We start from the raw sequence: 21,604 nt of genomic DNA, 5'->3' as shown, positions 1-21,604 counted from the left end.
GTGTTTCCTACCTAGAATTCTATACCCAGCCAAATACATCTAACCCAGTATGAGGGCAAATTGAAGATGTTTTCAGACAGGCAAGGTCTCAACAAATTTAGCACCCATTCACCTCCCAAAGAAGGGAAGATGTGTTTACCAAAACATGAGCATAAACCCAAAATGGTAAAAGACGGATTCAGGAAACAGGGCTCTACACAGGAGAGAAGCAGAAGCAATTCCCAGAATAATGTATTGGGGGGCGGGGAACACCAGGAAGACAGCTGTACAGCACTGCTAGATAACAGCAGTCCAGACTGGGGCAGGGGGACAGAGGTTGTCTCCACCAACAGACAAAATGAGAGACACCTAATCTGCCTGAATGTGCTAAAGGGAGGTTTCTGTCTCCCACAAAGTATTTAGAAAGGAATTGTAAACTGAGAAGTCAAAATTATTTTCTGCCCCCCAAATGTAAGGTTATAATTATAATTAGAAAGAAAACACATTATGGCATACTCCTTGGACCTATGTGATTAATATTTATACAGCCATACTAATAAACAACACCAAATATTGACTTAACCCCAAAGAGAGATACAACTGTATTATTAATGGTGGGATGAGGAAGGATGGGTGTGTGTGTGTGTGTGTTTGTGTGTGTTTGGGGGTAGGGGGCAGTGTTAGGTGCTAAAATAGAGCTAGATAAGTTTGGTTATTTGTGGAGAATATAGATTCTTTGAATCCTGGCTCCATAATTCATTATCATCATTACTATACAAGCTAGGGTAAGATCATAATCTCTCTGTGCCTTGGCTTCCAATATGCAAAATTTGATAATAATAGTACCTAATACACTAGGTCATTATGAAGGTTAAAACAGTTATGATGCGTGTGGTGCCTGGAATATTCTTTCGTACCTGTAATTGCTTTATAAGTGTGAGCTATCATTTTATTCTATAGAATTATAGTAGAATGAACAGAGAGAATATCTAAAGTTAAATATCTGAGTGAGCACGTGACTTAACAAGGCAGAATACTAGAAAATACTTGTGAAAGAAAACAAAGTGATTGATTCAGAGGAGTGGGATTACAGAACAGGGTAGATTGGGCAGAGGAGAGCAAATTTTTGTTAGAACGCTAGCATTACTGTCTGTCTTTTTCTGTCTTTCTCTCTCTCTATATATGAATGTGTGTGTGTGTGTATAGATATATGTATATATATATGAACCTATAGCAGCTCAACAAAAACGTAAATGAAAAATCAATAAAAGCTAAAAAGAAGCGTTAGTTTGTAATTTAAGGATGATCTCATCATTTAGACACTACCAGAGTATTTCTACTTTAATATGAGGGGTGTCATGATCAAGAACATTAAAAAAGAACACTTTCTGCAGGACACAACCCAGCATGATAAGAGCCGAGTGTGTATTTGAGACATTTATTTGAATAATATCAGGATAATTCAGGCCTCCCCGAATCCTTCAATTTCCCCCCTAGTCCTGAATTACCAGTATTCAAAGGAACAGAATTGTTTGGGTAATTCTGGCATGAATTATTCAGATAATTAGCTGTTCCTTGATTTCATTTTTGGATATGAAATCACATTCTCAGTGACCAAAATTGGGAAGAAGAAAAGGCTTAAATTTAAATAACAGTTTTGCAAGTAATCTAACTTGCTGATTCATCTAGGCACGGATTCCACATTTCCATAACCCATCGTGACCAGATAGCAATTTACTTAGAGGATTAGTCTAAAAGGGTCTGCGGGTATGCATTACTCTTCCACTGATACCCCAAACAGGGAGACTTTGTTACTTTTGTGATCTCCTTCAGAACTACACTGAGAGCAAATCTCTAAATCCCATCTACTAAAAAATGGGATTCCAGCTAAAGAAGAAACAACTTGCCCTCCAAGTACCCACACGAAAAACTCACTGTAGGCAGGTGGGCCTATAATCGAAGGGCCTAGATATTAGATGGAGGACACCATCTTTCCTTGGGATGACAGGCTCAGTCCTTTTTATTTTGTTTCTGCTTTTACCTCTTCTTTCTTTTCTCTCTCTACTCTTTCTCACCAAATATTTATGAAGTCTCTAGCATGGGCCAGGCACCAAGCTGGACACTGGGGTTACAAATGGGGGATTGTGGGGAGGCTGTCAAGGGTCCCCACCCTCATGAAGCTCCTATGCGTTTCCTGGAGTTTACTGTGTTTTAGCTGTATAGTCTTTTAATTCTTCCTGGGTTCTGATCTCTTTTAGGAAGGCAGCATGTCTCATACTGGCACAATGAAATGCCGGGCTTAGAGGGAAAGACGGTGGTGCCGTTGAGTGCACTGGCAAACCAGGGATGTGGCATTTGGGAAGGTAATGCATCCGCTCGATTCTCAGCGTGGGAAGGAAAATCCCACATGACTGTGGTTGGAGCAGAGATGCTTGGTGAAGGTACTGGAAGTTGTCTGGGTAAAGTCTCTAGCTGGTACTTTAAACCTCAAATGACTTGCTGCTGCTTGGAAACTCCAGCCTTCCTCTGAGCTTATAGACAGGACCTTCTCTTTTAATGTTCGGAGAAACCCCCGTGGTAACAGAGATGGTGTCTATAGGACACTAACAGGACGGTTTCCTCTGTGACATTTCATGGTTCACCCCAGGACCGTGGAGCGGAGGGAGGAAAAGAAGATGGAGGTGGGAGAAGGGAGTCATTTGTTCAATTCTGTGATTGCATTCAAACCAGGATTCACATGCTGAAAGAACGCGTTTCTGGGGGGATGGTTTTGGTTTTGAAGGTCTTCTCTCTGGACCCTCCTACTTGTTCCTGGCTGTTGCACATGTTCATTTCCTGCCTTCCAAGGGCAGTGCTTGAAGACTGAACCTGGGATTTCAATTGCAATAGCTTTTTTCTGTGTCTCAGCTCCTCATATTTGGAGACTAAACTGTAATTGTCTTTCTGTGGCAGAACATGCTTTCTCCTTTTCCCGGTGGATATACGGCATGTATGAAGAAAAACTCCATTTGTGAATCAGGTTCTGGTCAACCTTGGGAACTCTAGTGGCTGTTATTAAGGGCTTGCGAAGTTGTGCTGAGACACTGGGAGGGTCTGATCATTTTAACTATTCCCCACAACAAGAGTATTTCCCTCCACACACAAGATTCTGCTGTGCGACAGCCAAGGGTAATGCAAAACCATGGCCCATGCAAAGGAGAACCTGCTCTTGGGGAAATGTTCAAGACTGGGTTTTCCTCTCTCCTCTAAGTCATAGGGACAAAGCTCTAGTACAAAATATGGGTTTTTTTCCTGTGAAACTAGAATGAACCCTAAAGAGGCAGAGGTGAGGGTGGGAGGGATAAGAGTTGTACAGGGAACACACCGAAGCTGGGGACACATGGGGAAAAAAGGAGGGGAAGGAGACCAAGTGGGTTCTAGGAGGTTCGGGAGTAGAGGAAGTCACCTCAGGGAACTGATATCAGTTCCTGCTGATGGGCTGGCTCTAGGCCCCAGAGCTAGTATTTTAAAAATGAATATCCACTTCAGATCATGGCTTAGAAGTCGAAATTATAATTTTTGAGCAATAATGCCATTGTCTGTAATCACTAAATTCCCTTTTTGTATTAGCCCTTGAACCAACTTTTCTAAACTGTTACATTGAGAAGACTCTGTCTGCTCCTGGGGAGGTTTCTCTAGAACTAAGTCCTGGAAGTATCACACAGCCGTGACCAAGAAATAAGAGACACATCCTTTCAAGAATTCTTAAAAAGCATATGGATTAAAAATAGATACTTTAAGCTAAAAAAATTAAAGACAAGATTAGAATGTGGTTATTTTCTTATATCCAGAGAAATGACAGCAAGGATGCCTTTGTTCAGCAAGATCAGGGGCTAATATTTTTGGTGCCAACTGGATTTTCCCATCATGAGTCTGGAAATGCTCATCAGTGGGGCTGAGGGCACTCACTGTACTTGGGAGACAGCTCTCAGCCAGGGCCTCACCTCTACTTTTCCAATGATTTCCCCATCTTTGCTCACTTTTTTTGTTCAGCATGGTATCCTGACAGTAAGGACATAATGTGTGTTGTGTGCAAGCACTTGCATCTGTGTGTGTGTTGGAGGGGGTGGCACCCTCAACTCTGACCTCTTACTGGGCCTCACAGATGACCACTGCCATACCTCACGTCACATCAGGCCAAATATATGACTCTTGTTGAGGGGTTATTGAACAACCTTGACATCTACGCAAAATATCGGATACTGTAGCTCTTGGCTCTGGATGGATCATTTCCCCAGGTGGCTGATTCCTTGGCAGTAAAACCCACACTCATAATGTTTATCACTTCCTGTCTTCTGAAGCAGTCTGCGCTGGTGTTGGCAGGAGGACAAGGGTTTCAGGCCACAGTGGCACTGTGGTCACGGAGGGCGTGGCTAGGGGTCGCCAGGAGGCTGATGTCCTCTGTCTCTTGGTAGCTGGATGCAAAGCTCATGCCACATGTCCCAGGTCTCACTTAGACTTAAACTCTGGGAAATGAATGTCTTATTGGCGTTTTAAGACAAGTAATTGCAAACATCCCCTTGGGGTTGTGATAATTCAAAACCAACTCGTCCTTGATAGGAAAAAGTAAAGATAAATCTGTTTGTTATAAACAAAGTCATCATCGTCTGTGGAAACACTCTGGGAAAGCTGTCCAGAGTAATGGAGTTGGATCTAATTTTAAAGGGCATTGAAAAGAAATTTAGATTCTGGGCTATCAAGCTGTGACCAATGTAGGAAAATAAATAGCAAACAGAACCCCCACCCAGAGGTGATGTTCTTTCAAATGTGTTTATTGCTCCTATCTTCCCCTTACCAGGAAAAAATAAACATTACTTAGGAACTAAAATGTGACTCTAGTGTATGCCTGCAACTAGGTGCTAGGGCCCCACTCTTTCTCCTGTGCTCATAGGGATAGGGCTATTTGATGGCATTAATTTTTGGAACCAACTCCAACCCAACGACTGCCATTGGTTTCCACAGTTACATAAGCCTGGAGAATCTCCATTACCCAAGAGGAGATGTTTAGTCTTCAAGCAAATTCTCGGGCCAGGATTTGAAGGCATCACTGAGGGAGGAACACGTGGGTTCCTTTCTACAATGTAACTTTCTGTGGGACGTTCCTTCAGTGGGTCCCGTGGACAATATGAAGCAAGTGCTACAGTCAGTTAGGTGTTTTTCATGCCCACGATCTCATGCTAGTGTTAATTTCTCAGAGGAATCTTCATTTCCACTATAGCTATCCACCCTTATTTTGTCTAAAGAGTGACCTTGGCCCCATTCTCTCTGCCTCTGTGTCATTTATGGGGGAATCCGAGAAGCCTCCCCTCTCCAGGGTGAGCCAACAAGGGACTTTTCTCTTTCTGTGGAACACACGAGAACCATGATAAAGTAGAGGTTAATTTATAAAGGAGGGAGGGGAAGGGGTCAGGATGCTTACTTAAATACACTGAATATTTTTATTTTCGGATTTCTGCTTATCACTGAACTCAAATTCTGTTAATATGAAAATCCAGTGACTCTGAGGCGCAAAACTGAGCCGTTAGAAGTACTGTTCCCTAAACTGAGTAGGAAAGGTTTAACCTAGAGTTAGATAGCTCTGTAGCCCCAAAGCCTCACTTGGTGCTCTGACTTTTGTAATTCTATTACAGAAGGTTGTTCAGCTTTGTTCCATGGCTTATAAAAAGACAGGATGAAATATTTCTGGCAGGACAGTCTACCGTGATACTAACTGTCTTGTTTCTAGGTATTGTAGGAACCTTCGAGAGATGAGAGATGTTCTCCTTCTCCCTCCCCCAAGAGTTTGTCAAGTCTTTGTGCTGCCTTTCCTGAGGGTATTGCTGGTGATTTCTGTTTAAGGACAAGAACAGAATCTTCCAGGTACCAGAAGACACACCTGACCTCACCTAGGACTAAGAAGGGCATGGCGGTGGGGAGGTGGGTTGAGAGAAAGAGAAGGTGCCTAATACCAATGTCTGGGAAGGGAATGGACATTTTTTTTTCCCCCTTTCTATTTCCTTCCTACCCCAAGCCCTGGGTTCACAAAACTGGTTGAGATTCCCTGCCCCAGGGTGGCCGGAAGCAGCCCAAACTCTGGCACTGTGTGAGCCTGACCCAAGCTGAATATTGGTGAACAGTAAATACCTAAGCTCCAAGATGCTTCCTTCAATGTACTGAATTAATGAGTCCCCTAGGGGCACTCCCAGAAATGCCAGAGATTTACTTCTCCTTTGGGCTGACCAGAGACCTGGAGCAGATTAAACTTGATTTAAAGGGTCAAAAACAACAACGAAAAAAAGAGTGACATTTCTTGTGCCTTAGTATTCTGAACTAAAATTTATAAATTTATACTTACAATACACACACTCCGATTTGGGTGTGTTTGTCATTCTATAGAAACATGCACATTCATAAAAACGCTGCAGAGGATTTTGGAAGGGTGCTGCAAGGCGTGCCGGGTTTTTCTTTTAACTTAATCATATCAAAGCAAGATTGAATGATTTAAAAGTGATAACCTCCCTTAACATGAATTTGGGGGTTTCTTCTGACAGAAGCCAGTCACCCCGTGCACCAAGTGCAGAAAGTCGCCCTCCACGACTCTCCTTTCACTGCTCCCTTTTCCTGCTTTGTTTGGGAGTGGGAGTTGTGCACATTCCCCGGGAGGTGGGGGGGAAGGGAGGAAAGAAAGTCCGGATGCAGAAGGACTTTGCCCAGTGAAGCGCCCAAGCCTCCGGGGACCTGTGAAGATGAATCTTTTCTGTACACAGTCCATGCATTTTGAAGCGTAAATATTTTGTTTGGAAAAGCCCCGTGGTTTGTCTGGTGGGCACACCCAGACGGGCTGACGGCAGGGCACCGGGGTTCTGAGCGTTATGCGAGAGCAGTTTCAGAATGGCAGGGCCTTGCTTCTCCCAAGCACAGTGATGAAAGGAGCTTTCAGTCTAGCATCAGCAATGAAATAAAACCTCAGCCCTCCTTCACAGCTCCGATTCTGATCAGAGATCGACTCCGTCCACCCGTGACAGGAAATTTAATTTCTATACTTACTGGGTACTTGAATCCATTAAAACAAAGACTGAAAGCCAAAGTCAACCGGGAGACTCAGCATGTTTGTAAGGTGAGTAGCTTCCTCTGCCCTCTGCGGCTGGAATGAAACCCCGCCACAATCGGGCCCTTGGTCCCTTTCTAAAGCCCCATTATAAGACTGGCTGCTTCTGTTGAGGGTTTGTGTTGCGGGGGAAGGAGTTATTTTCTTTGTCGGTATCAGTTCCTGCTAAGGGTGCTCAGGGACCGTGGTTTCAAAGGTCACGCTGCTGGAAGCCAAGGCATGGCCCCAGTGCGCGACGGACCCGCGAGCTAGCACCACGTACCGTGCGCGGTTACGCTGAGGCTCTTCGGTCAGCGTGTTAGAAGAAAGGGTGATGCAGCTGCCGTACATCTCCTGGAGAGGTGCAATTAAACATCATCTGAAACATGCAACAGAGCTCGGCACATGCACATGTCCCAAACAACAGGAGGCATGCAGGAGGCAGATTAGTGGACAGAAGCTTTGTTCACACGTTCAGGAGCACAGGGAGCTGTTGAGGTCATCCGTTCCCTCCCGGTGACAGAACCCATTAGGTGACATGGGAAAGTCTAATGTGAGCAAGGTAAGGCTGGCCAAGTGAAACCCAAAGGGGCTAGGGATTGGAGCACGTGGGCGGCGGGTGGGGGGACTTTTCTAGATGAAATGCATACAACACGGAAGTCCCTTAGGACAAAGACAATTCACGTTGGAATTCAATGTGTAGTTAAAATGGGCGTTCAATTAATGAGAGTGATATTAACAGAAACTCGATTTCAGAATTGCAAAAAGAATCTGGACAGGTCTTAAACCTCAGCGTCAGGAGGTTTCTCCTTATGGCTCATAATCAATTATCCAAGTTGGAACTCTCTAGATTGGAGGGATATTTGGAGTCCTTCCATTCCTTAGAGGTTCACCTTCTGGGATGCCATACCATTTTTGGGGGGATGGCACCGCATGCACAGAGCACAGAGCAACATTTATCGCTAATAAAAATGTTCCTAGCTCTTCACTGGTTTTTAAAGTGCATGCCTTTCTAGGAAATACAATTACAAAACGTAGTTCATGGCATACTCGGCCATGCCTCAGGTACTGAGTGCTTTAGATGGCTCCGGCATTATCCTGATCAACGCTCAGGGGGGTTTGTGTATTCATGTTAAAGGTCATCCCAGAGTTGAGCAGTTAAGTCTTTAGAAATAGAATATCTCTTTACATGCTCTTCCACTGGGTTTGACTAGCGAGTCAGATAAGCAGAGCAAACGCTTCCCGAGGAAGACCAAGTGCCAAGGAAGGGCCTGATTTCACACCACCTGGTGGTCTGATCATGTAGAAATGCCTCCCAGGTTAGGACTCCTAACACTCAGGGGTCACACTATTTTGGGCAACTGGAGGATCAGCATATCATGTCCTGTGGTGTATTTGATCTTTCTCTCTTAGAGCATTTTCTAAAGGAAGAGCCAAGGGCCTAGACTCTAATATGCCATATCTCATTAGAAAATACATGGATGTGGCTTTCCGTGCATCTCTTGGGAATTTTTCTGGGGATTCCCTCATGGTGGCAAGGGTCACCCATCTTAGCATGAGGAACAGCATAGTGAATTCAAAGGCAAAAAAGAGAATAGAACTCACCGCCTTATTCTTTCCTTTGCTAGCAGAGTTCACGGGATTTCCCTTGGCATCTGTTGTCTTCCTGCCAAGTGAGGTTAAGGGCAGCGTGGACGTCTTCAGCTGGTTGGCTGCCTGGTAGTTATTATTATTGTTCTGGTTGCCGCTGAGTGTCTCCATGATAGACCGGAAGGTTCCAAAAGGCCTTTTCAGTTGGTCCCCCGATTCACTACTCATGGAGGCCCTCTGGAGGGTCCTGCCTTTATCTCTCTCCTTTTCTCCATTTAGCTCCAGGCTACTTTGTTCCATCTGTACCACAGGCTCCTCAAAGGTAACTCTGAGTTTCAAGTTCTGGGAGGTCCGGCGCTTGGAAGATGGAGACTTGAGGGCACTCTTGGGGCTCATGGCCATTTTCTGGGCAACAGTGCTGTCAGGGCTAGGGTGAGTCGGGTCTCCAGATGGCTGGCTTGGGGGAGTGGTCCCTGAGCCGGGACATTGGGATTCCAAGTCAGGTTCGCTGCTCTCTGAGGTGGGGGATGGGCTATGGCCATCCAGAGATTTGGAGGCCTTGATGCCAAAAGGAAACCTACGTCCTGATGTCAAGGTGTGTTTCTTTATCATCAGGTGTAAGCTTTCTGCGCTGTCCACACTCTCCATACCTCCCACGATGGGCTGCGGCCGGGGCCTGTCGGCCTTCCTTACAGGTGTGCTCTTGGGGTCCTCAGAGGTATTGGAATCGGTGTCGGACTCACTCAGGGACCGCTGCATCAGCTGCCTCAGCCGAGCTAACTTCAGTTCCCTCTTCTCCACAGGGATCTTCTTGGAGTTTCTAGAGGAAGCCTGGGAATCTTGGAATTCCAAGGACAGCTTTTCCTGGGTGCAGACGCTCTCTGAGATATCCTTTCCCAGTAACTGGCGTAGGATTTTGTCAGAATCTTCGTCTTTTGCTTTGACCCTGGCCCGGCTGGATGCTGACAGGCTTCCGAGAACCTGAATCCCCTCTTGGACTCCAGGTTTGCTTTTGGCTACAGACTCATCATCTGCATCTGGAGATTTCCACTGGGACCTTCTGGAAGCCGGGGAGGATGGTGAACTGAAAGATGATGAAGAACATATGAGGGGATTTCCTCTCACTGATTTCCTTCACTGCCATGAATGACTTACAACAAATCAATAGGACTGGAATAAGGATAATCCCTTAAGGTCCACACAAACCAATCTCCAGAGTGGCAACTACGACCAGAGTATAGTAGTGCCTCATACCTAATGCCATGATGATATATTTATCTACTGCTCTACTGTTTATACATCCATTTGGCACTAATTTCCTCCATTGTTCTCATCTTCAACAACCTTACGAACCTACATATTCATGTTCCCATTTTAAAAGATGAAGAAATAGAGTCTGGAAGAGTACGTGACTTGCTTATAATCAGGGAATGAAGAAATGTCACAGCCAGAGATGAACCCAGGTTTTCTGACTTTAGATCCAGAGCTTTTTTCCCCTGTAAGCTGTCAATTTTATTCCTCTTTATAAAAATAAAATATTGTTGTCTTCTTTAAAGATATCTTTTCTAAAAGTCCAAAAGAAGGCTCAGAGATTAAAGATAACTAAGCACACTAACCACCCATGTTCCTAGTATTACCTGGGTGAAGAAAGGAGTGACTCTGATTTCTGGGCTTCTAGAAGTTGCTGGAGCTGGTTTTGCAATGTGACGCGTTCCATTGTCTGTCTAGGAAAAACAAATGGAGCCGTGTGAGCTCTTGATACATGGCCACTACTATAAATGAGTACTTATAAACTTTTTCGTGATTATTTGCAATAAATTGCAACAAATCCCGAAGCCTCACACATGTGCGTATTTTTCACTTTGCAGTGTAGGTATTTTCCTAAGGATACTATCAAGTACCCAAAAGGAGGCTTTTTATTCAAATTAGAAAAAACTGGAAGTAACCTAAATGCTCATCAACAAGACTAAGTGAATAATTTAGTTATTTCCATAAGGGCAACTACTAAAATTGAGAATATATTTCAGTATCTATGACATAGAAAATGTTTCCCTAATATATGTGTATATATAAAGTACACACACACACAAAGTATAAAAGTATGTACATAAAGTAAAAAAGAAAGTTACAAAATACTGTCGTGTAATACCATTTTTAAGAAATCTCTCTATATAACATATATAAATATATTACTTATAATGTATATGCTTATATATATTATTTACTCTTTCTGAATTGTTTAAATCTTTAAAGTAATTGAATTAATTTAGTGATCAGAAAAGAGCAAAATAAAACAACACAACTATTTCCATATTGGTATTTTCCTACATGAAGAGAAACATGATATGGCAACATGCATTTTATTCTGGAAATAAGAGCATATGAATGAGAACGTGTTTTAAATTTAGGAAAATCAGTTAAAAGCCATAGGTTACAGAAACTGCAATCTGTTTAGAAAGCATACTACTTGAGAACTTGAGAAAAATAAACCCAACTGATTCTGACTCCCAAAGAAGAGCACTATTTACTAAACTCTAGTGTTAGTGTGGTGACCTCCCCACTCCCTGTGAGATGTCTATTACATTCTAATCCCTAGAAGGTGGGACTATGTTACCTTTTGTGGTAAAAGGGAATTAGCGTTGAGACAGAATCAAGATTATTTATAGGCTGACAGGTAAACAGGGAGATTATCCTGGACTATTATTAAGGGTTATCTAATCTAGTCACGAATCTTTAACAGCAAGGAGGAGGTAGAAGATGAGGTCAGAGCCACTCAAAGTGTAAAGACTTGATCTGTGGTTGCTGGCTCTGACCATGAAGGAAGGGGTCATGAGTCAAGGAATGCAGTGGCCTCTAGGGACTGGCAATGACCCTTTGCTGCCAGCCAGCAAAAAAGGGGACCTCGGTCCTACAATCACAAGGAACTGATTCTGCAACCAGACCCATCCTAGAGCCTCCAGAAAGGAATGTGGCCTGTGGACACCTCGATTTTAATCTGGAGACCCATTCTGGTCTTTGGATCTGTAGAGCTGTAAGATGATTTGTGTTGTTTTAAGCCATTAGGTGTATTGTGATTTGTTATGGGAACAGAAAACTAATACAATTAGCATAAAACATGGTAGTCCCTCTCATGAACCAGAACATGGAACTAAATGAATGAGCTGCAAGTGTTTTATGTGGGTTTTTTGTTTTTGTTTTTGAGAAAGAAAGAGTTCAAGCACATACACACAAGCAGGTGAGGTGGGGTAAGGGCAGAGGGAGAGAGAATCTTAAGCAGGTTCCGTGCCCAGTGAAAGCCCAAAAATGGGCTTGATGTCATGACTCTGAAATTATAACCTGAGCCTAAACCAAGAGTTGGACACCACTGAGCCACCCAGGTTCCCCGAGTTCTAAGTGTTCTTAAAATGACTGCTTGACCTTAGATCCAAGCTTGAGAAAGCCCAGTGCTCTCCTTGCCAAGTGTCACTGCACATATTCAACAGCCATTGGCCACCTAAATCTAATTCTGTGAGATCAGACTGGGATGACACCCTTCCAACTCCCCAAGCATCCTGTTTTTCAGACATGGTTAGTCTTAGTCCTAACATTTCATCCCTAAGATAAGAAACATCTATCATTTCAATTTGCCTCATTCATTCTGTGACTCACCTACTTTTCCCTAAAGGTCAGATAATAAATATTTTAGGCTTGTGAGTCATACAGTCTGTGTCAAAACTACTCAACTCTGCTTTTCTAGCATGAGATCAACACTACACAGTAAGTAAATGAATGTGTGTGTGGCTGGGTTCCAATAAAACTTTACTTACAAAAACAGACAGTGGGCTGGATTTGGCCCGTAGTCTACAGTTGGTTAACCCTTAGTCTAAAGAAAGAAAAAAAAACCAAAAGTACCTAAGAACATTCTACTTTCCCCACTTTGCAAGCTGGTATTGCAAGTCAAGTTTTTTAAGAACAATAGCAAGGGGCTAAAGTGGACGGAGCAAGATTATGGTCTACTCTTAGAGGATTTGTTAGGTGTCAAAGTGAATTATGGTATAGTTAAGAAAACTATTTGGGGGCGATTGGGTTGACTGATGGTTGAAATTCCAGGTATGAATGGTAAAAAAAAAAAAGAGGACTCTACTCTCTAGATTCTAAAGAAGCCCTCAGCAAGGACTGCCCAGTTTTAAATACATAATCATGTGAAATATTAATATATAAAAGTTTATGAAACATGAGAACATATATGGACATATGCTATGCTGGGACCATTGTGAACCAAGCCACAGCAGCTGGGAAGTTAAAATGGCAGAAATCTATTGTCTCACAGTTCTAGAGGCTGCAAATCTGAGTCCGAGGGTTTGGCAGTGCTGGTGTCCTTTGAGGGCTGAGATGGAGGCTGTTCCCTGATTCTCTTCTTGTTTCTGATGGTTTGCTGGAGATCTTTGGCTTGTAGATTCATCACTGACAACTGACCTCATGCTCACATGGTGTTCTCCCTGTGTGTGTCTGCCTCCATAGCTAAATTCCTCCCCCTTTTTTTCAAAGATTGATTGATTGATTGATTGATTTGAGAGAGAGTGAGAGAGATCACAGAGTGAGAGGGAGAGGGACAAGCAGACTTGCCGCTGAGCGGAGAGCCTGACATGGGGCTCAATCCTAGAACCCTGAGATCATGATTTGAGTCAAAGGCAGATGCTTCAGTGATTCAGCACCCCCATGCATCCCTAAATTTCCCCTTTGCATGACAATGCCAGTGATACTGGATTTGGGCACACCCTCATGACCTCATTTTAACTTGACTCCTTCTGTAAAGACCCCATCTCCGAATAAGCGGATATTCTGAGGTACGAGGGATTAGAACTCTACCCTATTTTTTCAGGGTCAGGGGGGATGGCATAATTCAACCTGTAATATCTAGGCTTGTACATCAGGATTTCTAACAGAGCTGAAGGTTGTCACTTTTTAAATAGCAATTACATTTATTCACTGCAAAGAGTTAGTAAAGATATTCTGGTAGGAAAAGGCACTCCGGACCATCTCCAACTCAGAATTTTGGACTGGAAAAACTCATGGTTCTCATCCCTCCTCCTGCACTTTTTGGCGCTGATGGGGGTGGGGGAGCCCTGGAGCCTAAAAAGCACAGGCTACGGTGGCCATACTCAGTGGACTTCACTGTTAACTTCTAGTTCTGCCCATCTCACTGAGGCATACAGTAAGTAAAAGACCGGGGTCTGCAGCCTAACCTCTCATATTTTATCTTGTCACTGGCCTAACCGTAACTGTCTGTAGCATTCAGCCTCGGAGACAACGGAAGAGCTGTTATCTATTAGCGTACATGTGCATTTTATTCTGGGCCCATCAACAGAGAGGACAGCCAAGACCCTGACCTTGAAGAGTTCACCAGTAAAGAGTTATAGCTCATGAACAGCTCACAGATTCCACGATACAGGGCTGAGGAGAATGTTTTGAGATCTTTCCTCTGAGTATGAATCTTAGGGGAAAAGAAACAAAACCATTCTATTGGACTGTTGTAAAGTTCCTCTGAATGGATATGTCCATACACTTCCCAGTGGGGAGGGATGTTTCTACAACATTTCTGGAAGGGTATTAGGCAATATCTATGCACAGTTTAAATACAGATGCCCTGTGTTTTAGCAATTCGCGTTCTAGGAACTTAACCTTAGAACTACTTACACATGCACGTAAAAATATATGTACGAGTATGATTGCTATGGAAAGGCAACTTACTGAGTTGTGAGTTTGTATCTGCCCTTCAGTTGCTCTAAGTCCTTGGAGCTCATTTAATGCACCTGTGCAACGGGGCAGAGGACACTTGGAGGGAATCCCTTTAATATTTAATTTAATAATATTTAATTTTAATATTTTATTTAATATTTAATATTTAATTAATTTTTAATTTTTAAACCTTATTTGTATCTAGTAAAATCCTAACCAGCTCATTAAAGTGCATATTCTAGTAGGGGAAGGGTCGGGGTGGGGACAGAGACTTGGCCTCTGGGGCAAGAGGGCGGAAGTAGACAGAGGAAAGTTTGTCCCAGCTTAGAGAAGAGCCAGAGGGTGTAGGGACTTGTCATACTGCTGCATGATCAGAGAAGGCCCCCCACCATCACAGGTCTCTTTTCAAGAGGAAAAAGAGTATTTTTACTTTTGTTTTTAAATTTTTAAAGATTCTGTTTATTTACTCGAGAGAGAGAGAGAGCATGAGAGAGATCATGAGCAGGGGAGAGGGGTAGAGGGAGAAGCGGACTCCTGGGATCATGACCTGAGCTGAAGGCAGACACTTAACTGACTGAGCCACCCAGGTGCCCAATAAAGAATATATTTTAAAATAATTTAAAACACTCACTATTTTGCCTCTAAAGTCTAATTTTTGGGGTGTATTCTCATAATCTGTCTACATGACTTGGAATACCGACTGGCATCGCTGGTGAATCCCTCCTCCTCATTGCAACTGTACTTTGGCTGGTATGTTTGCCAAGGGCTGACCTTAGAGCTCCCAGAAGGTGTCAGCTCCTTGATTCTTTGGACTCCTAGTGACCTGCCTGATGGCTTCTCCTCTGCCCCCCTGTCGTCAGGCGTATCATGACAACCTCCCAGAAATGCTCCCTGACCTCTCTGTAGGCAACAGCTACCAGTTTGATAATCTCATCAAGAACAGAACGGACTCCATCGAGACCAAGACAGAACATCACGCTGACCAAATGCTATTTTACATCCCGAGGACTCATGAATCATGAATTTACTGGTGATGGTTGTTGGATGATTTCCCCCAATATACATTTTTCATTAGAAAACCTGGGAAACTGGCCCATGTCTTTTTTTTTTCCCCCCCTTTCTCTCAGGCTTCTTATGATTTCCTAGAATGTAAAGGACAGAAGTTTGGGGAGGATGCATGTGTGTGCTTAAGTCATGGGGCCATGAGCTGTGCACATGGAGAGAGACTGTCTCATTCAACTCAGAGTCCACACACATGCAACAGACCTACTAATTGCAGCCAGCCTGGGAGGAGCTGGCTGTGAGGGGCAGAGCCGTCTCACTCCCCACTCACAGAGTGTGCTCAGCACTTTCTTCTTGGGGGACCAGCCTATTCCCATTGCATGGATGCTGCCTGGCAGGACTTGGGATGAAAGAGGAAGACAAGTCAGGCAGAAGGCTAGGGATTCTCTAGACAACTGGCATGAGGGCAGCTCACCAGGGCAGCAGGCTCAAATTCAAACCTTAGCCCGGTGAGGACCAGCCCACTCAGTTCACAGGGAAAGGATGGGCCACTTACTCCTTCAGCTGTTTGGTTAGCTTCACCACCTGAGACGCCAGCGACATGCAGGTCTCCACCACCACCAGGTATCGGGAGCACAGCGTGTGCCCATGGCGCTCGGCGCTCTGGGACGGCTTTTCCCCTGCGTGGTTCTGCATGGTGACATTTGCTCCATATTCAACCAATGTCTGTGGGAACATGCAGAGGCATGGGATTGTTAGGAGACCTCCCCAGCAACCTTTTGTACGTACGGATGGGAAGAGAAAGGTGAGTGGAACATTTCCAGCCAGTCCAATACCAGTTACCAGAACCCATGGCAGGGTGTGGAAGGGGGCAAATGGTATCACCGCATACAGAAGAAAGCCTCTGGGGAGCTTGTAGGAGTTGGTATCAGATACCTGCCTCAGAGCCCACACACATGCAACAGACCCCACACACATGCAACAGACCCCGTCCTACCAATGGCACCCAGCCTGGGGGGAGCTGGCTGTGAGGGGCAGAGCCGGCTGCTGTCCTGAGAGGGCTGTCTCCCCAGCAGGCAGTGGCTAGGTAGGCTGATTTGTCCCTTTCAGTGGGTGGGCCCATAAAGTTGGGGACAGCTGTGAGAAGACAGTGGGATGGATTTTGTTTACCTGTTCCTATTTGCTCGGAAAGCTTATGTAGTCTGTCGCTGAGCCCACCCCGCCAGAAATAAAAAAAGAACTGAAGAGAAATGACCTGTAGGGGCTGTGGGGGGAGGAGCCTGCACTCCCACCGTCTGTCTGGCAAGGATATGACCCAGGAATTGAGGAGACATCGTAGAAGGGGGCTTGGGGTGAGCTTGCTATCACCCAACTACGGAAGGAGAGGGCTCTCCAGCAGCAAGAGTAGTGGGTGTGACAGGTGGAGGGGACTGTGTGGGAGGAGGAGGATGTGAAGCCAGGGTGAGAGTTCCCAGGTCAGGTATCAGAGGGGAGGCTCCAGAGAGCTCCCTAAAGACCTCACCCATTATCACACCAGCAGAGAGTCAGCACAGAAGCCTACCACAGAGGACATTAGTGGCCCACCACAGTGAGCCAGAGAAGCCATGACAGCTTTCACAGACAGTGCCATGACCTTTGCCAGGTAAGCAAAGAGGCAGGTAACTTTTCTCCCCACCCTCCTCCTTGTTTCCAACACTGTGCCCAGCAGAGGGAAGGGAAATGGGGCTCAGGTGAGGTGTACCAAGCCAGTCATGCCTCCGTCCTCAGGCTGTGTCCTTTGAACCCTGAGTCTAGTCTGGGTTGGAGAGGAGAACACTTTGATTCCGAAGTAACACCGAGATTTTAAACTGGTTTAGAGTAAATGTTAAGTCATAAGCAAGCAGAAAGCTATGGAATCTGGCCAAGGCATCGTTAAAAGAAGAGAGACTTAATGGACCATGGTTGACATCATTAATTTAAAAAAAATCAAAATTCTTTTCTAGTTATACTGTGGTGACATGAGATGCCACAAAAAGCTGTTATATTATTAATCAGCTACCACAATCTAACAAATCCTTTGACACTATCAAGATGAGACCGACCTCTGGGTTTATATTAGTAAAAGGTACTGTTGCTCCCAAAATTAACACTTGAGATCTTTAAATTCCTAGATTTTGCTCAAACTCAGAAGTCACAAGGGGCTTCATCTCCTTCTGGTTTACAGCCACTCACCATGAAAGTCCAAGTTACTCCTTATGGGAGTGGCACTGCGGATCACTTCAGCCCAGAGCTCCCAGGGCCTCCCCAGAATGTCTCTGTCAACACTCACTCCCTTGACTCTGGCCTCTGCCATCTTCCTCCCAGAGTTTCCTAGACTCGGTCTCTGCCTCCCCTCAAAAGGGCCCTTGGTCACCTCCTGTTCTGCCCTCAGTCTCTCCGTGTCTGTCCTTTTTTTAAAAAATCTCACACCCAGCGGATAGACCCGCTTCCAAGATCATCCAAGTTTCCACAGGCACCGTATCGACTGCCAAAAACATCATTTGTGTTAAGTGGAGAGATGAATGGACCGAAAGCACAGACAGCCTCTCTTCGCATATAAAAGGAAAATAACCGAAATCTCAAACAGAATTAGTGCTATCAGCTGGTTTTCTTTGGCTTTCAGTCACTTATTAGCTGATTAAAAAAAAAAAAAAAGAGTTTAAGACTATTAAATATTAGAGTGTTTTGTTAAATGGAAAAAAATTGAAGTTTTCGGTTATGTTCAATTATTTTTCCTCCACAAAAAGTCACGCTACTTCTTTCATCTTTTGTAGATCCTGGTAACAATTTAAATTTCTCTTTTCTGTCGGCCCTGAGTTCTCATCACTGCTTTTACAACATCGTGCCTTAAATGAAAAGATGCACACGTTGCCAGCATTAGTGGGGAAATTTCCAGAAACGTGGAATATTTCCTATCAACTTCGTTCTCCAAAGGGCAGACGCTCTAGGGAGCGTTCTGCTATTACCTCTGCTTTTTGCTTTTATTAGTCTCTTGCCTTCCATGCCTGCAGCTTTTCCAGATCCTCTCCAGTCTCTTCTACCTTTCTAAGCAACCGGTTCTCACTGCCCGATTTTCTTTTTTGGATACAATCTACTTTGCACATAGTAGGACATCAGTAAACCCCTGTTAAATCAGCACGCTGCGTTGCAATAAAAGAAATACCATATAATAAGGCAACAAGAGATGCTATTTTCTTAGAGTTGCTGTATACACATAGCTTATTCTGAACTGCATGAAATCCATGAGATAAATCAAATTCCAGGCCAAATCTAAACAAACTTCATTTCTGATGTATATAGCCTTTCCTTCCCTCACACGGTCACACTCCTCTTGCTCCTCCTCCTTCTCGTTGGTCACCTTCCCTCTTTGCTCTGTCACTCAGGGCCTTAACATTTTTTGAAGTCAAGGGATCTACCTGGTTTTTATAGTCACACGTGCCTCAAACTCCTGAGGACCCTCAATGGGCTTTCAGCCACATGCTATTACGATGGCAGCACTGGATTTGGCTCGGCTTCGTGCACCAAAGCAGCCCCTGGCAGGCAGGGGCTGAACCTCCTCCACCCTTCCGTGGCTCCCCATCCCTACCCTCTTGCACACACAGACTATGGTAACACCTGTGAGGCAAGTAGGCATAACGGGGGAGGCCACCTGAGGCTGTTGGGTGGAGAGGCTGGCCACCCTGCCTAGCCTGCCCATGGAATGAGGGGAGCAATGGTAATATCTGAGGCCTTCCTGTTTTTAGTTCTGGGGCTTTCTGAAGGCATTCGAGAAGCTCCACCCTACCCCACAGAAAGGGGGAAATCATAGCCCTCCATCTCCAATCTCTTTTGACATACTGCAACACTCAACAGGAAACCCATAGGGCTCTTTAGGTTAATGTTTCTGTGAGTTTCTGGAAAAATGAACCTATCAGTGTAATTCCTTATGATCTACTACAACAGAAAAAGCTGACTTAATCCACACATGTCTTCCAGTAAACAAATATTTCTGTGTTTTAGTTTCATGACTTGATAAACTCATTTGTCTCCTCAAAGCAACCGGCCCATGTACCTGGATGCACCCAAGGAAGCCATGCTGGGAGGCTACGTGGACGGCGCTGTTACCATCTTGGTCCACTTCATCCAGGGAGATGCCCTGTTCTTGCATAAACTGAAGAAGCCAAAGAAGAATTTTTTCCTGCAAACACAAAGACAGTGGCAATTAATGGACTATCATGCAGCAGGTCTGAAATAAACTCAGAGGAAAACAAAACTCTGACGTGGGAAGCTTGCATAGAACCAGGTTTATCTTAATAGCAGAAAATACCATTCCTCCTGAACTGAAAATCCATGCATCTCTCTGACTCAAAGTCCATGAAGGAGGAAAGCCCAGAGAATTTTAAGAGTGGGAAGTTCTGTCAGAACTGGTCTTGGTTTACTTAGTTATTCTTTAGATGTACAGTTGGTTTGTAGAACATTTGAGTACTTGTTCCAAGTGACACGGCTAGACAGGTGGAAAGCGGGAATCTAAGTCTTTCAAGGCCAAGGCAATTTTTGCTCCTTTGTTGTCCTGTCTTTAGGGTCCAGGAATATTATTATAAAACTTCAGGCATAAGAGAACCAGCTTCTCCTTTGAAGTTGATGATGCTTCAACCATGCCTTGGTGATCCTAGACCTCCTGCAGTCAATAGGCTGACAGAGCTTAAGTGACTAACTATGAGATAACCCCACCAAGAGAAAACCTGGACCCTCCTGACTTCTCTGACCAGATGTTGGTGGGGTTTGAAAGGTAAAGTGTTCCCTTATTCCCTGCCAAATGGAGGGCATCCGATGATCTGAACGCAACCTTTCAAGAGCAAAGACATAGTGTGCTCAGCGTGTTTTCAAAATCCGTTTGCGTTCTACCCACTGTGTATTTTGTGGTATTTTCATGTTATGTTTGGCCTCAGGAGAAAGCAGGGGGATGGGATTTCACTGTTTTAAAATAGATGAATTAAGTATAATGTTAAAAAAACACGAGAGTGGTAAAAACAACAGCATGAAGTTCAGTGAGTGGAATTTGACATTTAAAAAGATGATCGTGTGTTTGAAATAGCCTTGAACCTCTCCTTTGCCTTGTAAAGGTTTTTTTCTTTTTTTCCAGTTACTTGCTTGGACTGGTCATGAACTTTTATACTTTTCTGGATTAGATTTGCCTTCACCTTCTGAACATGCCAACTAATCTGCTTAAGGAATGTTGGATAAAAACAGCCAACTCCTTTCATGGTTCGCCCTTTGTGGGGGGAGCCAGGCACTGTTTACAAAGGAGGCGTTGGCAACATCAGGGACAGAACGAACATTCGCACCACACTCTTTCAAGGGGAGTGAGGAGGGAGTAAGACCCCCCAAAGAACAAGAAGGGTAACATGCAGTCAATGCCTATTACCTACCAAGAAGGCACCCAGGGAACACAGGGTGAGTGCAAAAGCAGACCCTGCAGAACATGAAACCCTCAAAGTCCCTGAAGAATGAGGTGGGGCAAAGCCTGGAGGCCTGGGACTGGGACTCTGGATCAGGGTATGCTGATGTGCTTGTCCTCTTCTTCGGAGGCAAACCTGGGAAAGTTGGGGCTGATATTTGGACCAGAGTGGGTGGTGATGTATCCTATGTTCAAGGCAGACAACTTTCTTTTGGTTTCCTAATTGGGAAGGGGAAAATGGTATGACTTTGACTTGGAACCAGATGATTCTACCATGGGATCTTAACTCCTTAAAAGATCTGGGTGAGTGGATGTTTCTTTGGATGAAAAACACAACCTATTGGTTTGAAGCCGATGGAGAAGATCTGGAAACAGCAAGAGGGTGGGTTGCCGTGACCCAACGGGTGACAAGGACAGCCCTGCCATCTCAGTGGGTCGTTTTCAAGCCTGTGGTGACTTGGCTTGCTCTCTGATATTAATCATGGAATCCTAAAATTGCAGAGTAGGGGTGACTTGAGGGAATTATCCAATTCAAACACCCCTGTTTTACAAATCAGAAAGCCAAAGAAGACAAGTATGTGTTCTCTGATGTCCTAGCTAGAAATATTCCATATGTAACTGCTTGCAGGCATATTTTTACCTTTTTCAGACTCAATTCATATCATAGTGAATAAGGCTGTTTCACCTGAAAAGAAAATGACCTTTACTATTATTCACAGTGTGTTGACTTCTAGTCACAAGGTTGTAGAAAATAG

The 21,604-nt window shown here is 44.3% G+C and overlaps 1 protein-coding gene across 5 annotated transcripts in view; it reads right to left on the bottom strand.

Moving 5' to 3' along the window:
- Positions 1 to 21,604, bottom strand: part of SNCAIP (synuclein alpha interacting protein) — a 157,054-nt gene that overhangs the window by 3,624 nt on the left and 131,826 nt on the right. For 3 of the 5 annotated variants that reach the window (XM_082724878.1, XM_082724877.1, XM_082724879.1), the window contains exons 7-11: positions 19,464 to 19,589; positions 15,951 to 16,120; positions 10,312 to 10,398; positions 8,690 to 9,758; positions 7,368 to 7,438 (exon numbers count right to left, since the gene is read on the bottom strand). In XM_082724878.1, the coding sequence (XP_082581004.1) occupies positions 7,368 to 7,438; positions 8,690 to 9,758; positions 10,312 to 10,398; positions 15,951 to 16,120; positions 19,464 to 19,589 (1,523 nt within the window). Of the gene's footprint in view, positions 1 to 7,367; positions 7,464 to 8,689; positions 9,759 to 10,311; positions 10,399 to 15,950; positions 16,121 to 19,463; positions 19,590 to 21,604 lie in introns of all 5 variants that reach the window. The other 2 variants (XM_082724880.1, XM_082724881.1) reach the window with 2 other exon arrangements.

Source organism: Mustela nivalis (genome assembly GCF_964662115.1).
Source record: "Mustela nivalis genome assembly, chromosome: 3".
Classification (NCBI taxonomy): Eukaryota; Metazoa; Chordata; class Mammalia; order Carnivora; family Mustelidae; genus Mustela; species Mustela nivalis.
The sequence above is the reverse complement of the archived record's forward strand: the minus strand, read 5'-3'. Positions and strand labels throughout refer to the sequence as shown.